Source organism: Meriones unguiculatus, chromosome 11 (assembly GCF_030254825.1).
Source record: "Meriones unguiculatus strain TT.TT164.6M chromosome 11, Bangor_MerUng_6.1, whole genome shotgun sequence".
Classification (NCBI taxonomy): domain Eukaryota; kingdom Metazoa; phylum Chordata; class Mammalia; order Rodentia; family Muridae; genus Meriones; species Meriones unguiculatus.
In genome coordinates this window covers 58,448,857-58,454,856 of record NC_083359.1, presented here as the reverse complement: position 1 = coordinate 58,454,856, position 6,000 = coordinate 58,448,857, and the positions used below count along the sequence as shown (strand labels likewise).

The 6,000-nt window shown below is 45.5% G+C and overlaps 1 protein-coding gene across 2 annotated transcripts in view; it reads left to right on the top strand.

Moving 5' to 3' along the window:
* Positions 1-2,733: 2,733 nt before the first annotated feature.
* Nr5a2 (nuclear receptor subfamily 5 group A member 2) overlaps positions 2,734-6,000 on the top strand; it is a 123,258-nt gene continuing 119,991 nt past the window's right edge. The window contains exon 1 of one of the 2 annotated variants that reach the window (XM_021634388.2): positions 2,734-3,013. In XM_021634388.2, coding sequence (XP_021490063.1) covers positions 2,950-3,013 — 64 coding nt within the window. In that variant the 5' untranslated portion in view covers positions 2,734-2,949. The remainder of the gene's footprint in view (positions 3,014-6,000) is intronic. The other variant, XM_021634389.2, reaches the window with a different exon arrangement.

Below are 6,000 nucleotides of genomic sequence, written 5' to 3'. Positions count from 1 at the left end.
GGCTAAGATTTTTCAAAAACCTACTTTATTTAGGGTTCTTCACCACCTCTACCCACACACACACAGCCCTGGTTAGGAGAGAAACCAGGTTAGTGGGGACAAAGCTCTAGCTACTTCCTGCTGGCCAGTGTCCTTGGGCTCTTCGGGCAATGCCGACCTTAACTCTCCGGATCCTAGGAGTCTCCAACAGTAGCAGCAACCTTGAAACGTTCTTCACGTTCTCTGTGGCCTTCCTGTCTAGGAGTGTCTTGAATTGATGCGGAGCAAAGAATCCAAGAAATACAAAGCAACATAATGCTACCTTTCTCTGTCTCTGGCTTTCATTTATATGTTCTCAAACTCCAAACAAGGATGTTTTCCAGCTGGCAAAAACCATGCGCCTCGCATAAGGTACTTTCCAGCTGGAAAATATCACTCACCTCTCAAAAGTCTGTTTTCAGTGGTAGATAAAGCATTTCCATACTCCACACTTGGGACCAAAACAAAAACACATTCTCATAACACAACCAAGTTTAAAAAAAAAATGCTAACATTAACAATCCGCAGCCAGGTGGTAGTACACACCTTTAATCCCAGCCCTCGGGAGGCAGAGGCAGGAGGTTCTCTGTGAGTTCCAGGCCTGGTCTACCAAGCAAGTCCAGGACAGCCAAGGCTATACAGAGAAACTCTATATTGAAAAAACAAACAAATAAACAATCTACACACAATAAGAATAATTATGAGAACCATAAAGCTAGAACTTTACATCACATTTTTAAATGAGCTGCTTATACCTCAAATAACAGTCACACAAAAGAACCTTAATTTTCTATTGATATACAATAGTTAAACAAAATAACAGCAAAGAATTGACCAGAATTGAAAACAGCCTACGATCTTTTAAACATATGTGCTGGAGAGCTGGCTCAGCAGTTGAGAGCACTGGCTGCTCTTGCAGAGGACCCGGGTTGGATTCCCAGCACCCATATGGCTGCTCAAGAACAGCTGGAATGCCTGCTGCAAGGCCTCCGAAGCCTCTTCTAACTTACTTGGGCACCAGGCAAAAACTTTTTTTTTTTTGCAGGCAAAATATTTGTACACATAAAACAAAATAAAAAACTTTTAAAATGCTGTTATAAAGAACTAAAGTATGGACTTTTCTGCCTGGCTGTATTGCAACTAAAGGTGCCTGTCTACATTCTGCCCATTCACAGACAGGTGCCCGTCTGTCTGTTACTCTGAGGGACTGTCCTTTTTTCTTCTTCCTTCATTATTTTTCATTCTTCTCCCTAGTAGTGATGGCTGAAACTCTAGCAGCTATTTTGTAACTGGAGAAAAGGTTAATGTGGAAGGGTCCTCATCCCTAGATTGCTTTACTTCTAAACTGATTTTCCTTTCTCTTCTTTTCTTATTTAGCTAGTATTTGTTTTGCTTGAGACAGTCTTGCTATGTAACCATGTAGAGCAGGCTATCCTGGAACTCATATCCCAGCCCATCCTCCCACCCCAGCAAACAGTTCCTCGATGCAGCCCTGACTGTCCTGGAACTACATCTGCAGTTCCACCTCAGAGATCCACCTGTTTCTACCTCCGGGGTGCCAGGACAAAAGGCCCAGTGAGAAGTCACATATATTTAAGAATGAAATTTGACTAAGTAAAATGGAAAAACCAAAACCATTTTTATTTTTAAAAAATGTCTCTTTCATAAAAGAAGTTTACAGCCAGGCATGGTGGCACACGCCTTTGATCCCAGCATTCTGGAGGAATTTGCAGGTGGGTCTCTATCAGTTTGAGACCAGCCTGTTTACATAGCAAGTTGCAGGCCAATCAGGGAGACCCTGTCTCAAAAACCAAACAAAAACAAACAAATAAACATTACTTAAGAAACAGCAGAGCCCTGTAATCCCAGCACTCAGGGAGGCAGAGGCAGGCAAATCTCTGTGAGTTTGAAGCCTGTCTGGTCTACAAAACAAGCCCAAGACAGTCAAGCAAAACCCTGTCTCGAAAAACAAAACAAAACAAAAAATAAATAAATAAAAAGAAAAGAAAGAAACAGACAGGAAGAGGTGGTCCATGCCTTCAATCCCAGCATTCCAGAGGCAGAGGGATCTCTGAGTTCAAGGCCAGCCTTGTCTACAGAGTGAATTCCAGGACACCCAGGGCTTCACAGAAAACAAACAAACAAACAACCCAACCAAACAAGCTACTTACTTCCTCAGCTAATGAATAAATGGGATTTTTTTTTCAAGACAATTGATCAAATCAAAAGTAAATGGCCATGAGCTTGGAAGTGTTACATGTAGGGTTTCAAAGTGTCAATCATATCTACAGTCATCATTTAAGGAATTAATGTCAGCCAACGTTATCATCTAGAATGTATTTGCAGAGGTCAGAAGAGCAGTGTCTGTCCTCCTCTGTGCTGAGAAGCAGTGACATCAAAGGGCCATGTCACAAGCTGAAGTTTAGTTAGTGGATTTAAGGTGGTTTGGAGTTTTAGCCACTAAGTATGATCTCCTGACCCCTTGGGTTTACAACTTTCCACTCTCTGGGCTGCAGAGAACCCCTCCTCTTCTGAGTTAATCATTTCTTTGCCATTATCTACCAAGAGTTCTTATCTCTTTTGCTGTCACTTTATAACAGGGTCCTCTTATCAACCGGCACAGGGTCATGTGACCAGTCAAAGCCTATTGAAAGCTTCCTTTCTTCTGATTAGAAACCATCATGAAACTGGAGACATGGTTTACAGCAGGTCACTAATGCTGGAAAAAGTACAGAGTCCAGGAGAACTCGGGCTTGCACCTTTCTGAAATCTGTTTTTTAACCCCCTTTTTCTTAACTTTCACTAAGGGAATAAGGGTTACTGTAGTCTGAGCTTTCCTTCCCAAGGTTACAAAATATGACAAGCTGCAATCTTTCTCACATTCAATGATTTCTGCTGTAAGCCAGAGGACTGCTAATAATTTCCCTAAGAATGTCTGCTAGTTCGGATACTGGGGATTTTCAAGAATTTCTTAAGCATGGACTTACAGCTATTGGTAAGTAGGAAGCCACTCGCTTAACATCTGGCTGCTTCTGCTGCTACTGCTGAATTTGTGTCTTAATGCACTTCTTTTCCTATGGTAATTATTAAAAGCAAACAATAAGCCCACACAGATATCACACATTTGTTTTTCTTGAAGTTCAAAGAAGCAAATGAATAGTTCACCACATGGATATCATTTATTGTATCCTGTGTTTGAGGATGTCATTGTATTAGATCAACTTGTCCAGAAAATACAGTCCCTTTTTTTTTTTTCTTGAGACAGGGTCTCTCTGTGTAGCCTTGGCTGTCCTGGAACTTGCTCTCTGAAAACCAGGCTGGCCTCGAACTCCAAGACCATCTGCCTCTACCTACCTAGTGCTGGGCTTAAAGGTGTAGGCCACCACCACCCAGTAGAAAATACAGTTCTTAATCATCTATTTCAGCCTTAACAATTTCTGATCAATTTTAATCAACCATCCTAAGTGAAATTTTGAACAGTTTGAAACAAGCAAATTACACCGATCAGGGAGCTTCCCAGCACTGTGACAGTACTGAACAGAGGGAGATGTCTCATTCCCTGGGAAATGGGAGTCATTCAAGAAAAACAAAGGCTATCATTGGCAGATTCTGGGCGGGGATACTATGAGTTGTGATTTGCCTTTACGGACAGAAATAAGCACAGACCCTCCCCCCGAATGGAACCTAACGTTTGGGAACTTGTAGGCAAGCTCTCTGCCACTGTGTTACAAACCTAGCCCTTGGGTTTGCTGTTCTTTGGGAATAGGGTGGACTAGGGTTTGTTTTTGTTTTTCTGCCAGGGTCTTATTAGATAGCCTTGGTTGGCCAGAAACCTATCATGAGACAATCCTCCTGTCTCTCTCCACAAGGCTGGAACTGTAGGTGTGAGCCACCATGCGGGACTTATTTTTTTAAAGCATAAACACACCATACACACATACACACACCATTGCAGAGTCTCAAATTTGGTTAATTTCACTGCAAAGATTACGTTCAGTTAATCCTAAAAGTTGAAGACAAGGGATGCTTTCTCCAGCAGGCTGTGACTTGCGTGCTGGAGAGCGTGCCCACTTGGCTTCCCCTGGACCGAGCCAGGGTCGGCCCTTCTCCGAAGTCTTTGCAGTGATCGCCAGCCCTGGGTTGGAACAGGATAATCAGGGCTCTGGCTTTGTCCCCTTCCTCGGGGGCAGCTCGCTGTCTCCATCTAAGGCAGTGATTGCTTGCTTGCTTGCTTTCTGTCTGTCTGTCTTTCTTTTTTATGGTCTAGCTACGCCCTGAAGTATCAATTGAGGAAATGTTCACCTGAAAAAACGTTCTGTACTTACGAAAAAGAAAACACCGGGAAGCGAGTGCCGGAAAGAGAGCGTGTGGCTCTTCAGAGGGCCGAGAGACAGGGCACCAGGGCTTTGTAAGCGGCCACCGCTCCCTGCGCGCTTAGCGCGGAGGGTACGAGCTAGTCGGCGAGACGGCGCGTGCGCGAGGGAAGAGCGCCCCGGGCTCGCACCCGGGCAAGGCTACCCGGGATTTGACCTCGCAAGCTGCCCAGGGCAGGAAACGCGGGCTCCAGGACCACACACGCGGTGCCCGCGCGGGGTCCTTAGCCCACAGTGGTTGAATTAAAGATTGCAGGGCAGCAAGCGAGTGCGGACCGGCGGTCGGTCGAGCGGGAGCTGTTTCTCACCCTCTGCACTGCAGTGGTATCTCCAAGGCTGTGCTGGGACCGAGGCACGAAGGAACCAGACTTGTGATCAGCCCTCCAAGGCGCTGCTGGGGCTTTATGCTCCCTACCCCCAACCCTACCAAAGGAGCTGGACCAGCTTACACCCCAAACCCCAGGCTTGCCCAGACCCTTCGAAGTGTAGAAAATTGCAGAAGGGAGGAAAAGGAGAAAAAAAGATAGGGTGGGGGAGGAGAGCTTTTTTTCTGCGTCTTCACGACAGCCATCTAGGTATATTTCTCCTGGTTTTACAGCCTTCTAGGTGGTTTGGGGGGGGGGGGGTGTGTTCCCATGGCCACATCTCAGCGACTGGAAAGCAGCTACAGGCATCCAGTTTCCCATCTATTTACCAAGGATCGCTCTGGGAGGCTTGGCAGGACCAGGAAGGCAGGCCGGTGAGGCATCTTCAGACCAGAAACTTGAAGAGGCCATTGCTGAAGGAGAGTTGACCTCCTTAATAAATCTTGTTGACTGCACAGGGCAAACAGGACAAGCCCACTGAGATGAGTCCCCACCCCCATCCTACCCTCACACACCCCACGGGCAGCTGCAGAGCCAATACCTGACAGGTTTTGAGATGGCAAGCCACAGGCAGCCTCCCAGACAGTCTAGCTGAGGTTTCCAACAGCAAGCCCACCTTAGTTGTTCTAAGTCTTTGAGACTTGAAACACAAAAATGGAAAGCAAGAAAAGATTCAAGGATAAACAAATCCAGGCTTGGTCATGCTTTGTTTCTGTTCTCTACCTTGCCCATTGGCTGAGGATATCTGAATTCAGTCTTGAACTAGTTGAGTTGAGCTAGAGAAAGCCTCAGGAAGAGACTCTTAAAGCAACAGACACCTTTTCTCCATAACCCTAGCCTCCAGCCCAGGAGGACCTACTTCTCTGCCTGGCCTTCACCAGGAAAACTCTGGGAGACTCATTTGGCTTCAAGGGAATTCAGAAGTTGGGAGACACTTTCCTTTGAGGCTATGAGCAGCATCAGCTTGAGAGGCTGTGCCTGGGAAATCCAGATGATCTGAAATCCACCAGACAAACTGATCAATGACACTTTTTTTTGTTATGTTTTGATTGATAAGCAAAGATATCTAATGTTTAAACTGCAAATAACTTCAGCAGTCTGGATAGCAGTTCTGTGTAGGAAGATGATCGATAAGGATCGTGTCAAGCCCTGCAAGATGGACAAGCTGGCTGGCACTGCCCCCCTAAAGGATCTGTGTTCAGTGCCTAGATAGTGATTCTCTCTTTATGTCAACTCCTTAAGGA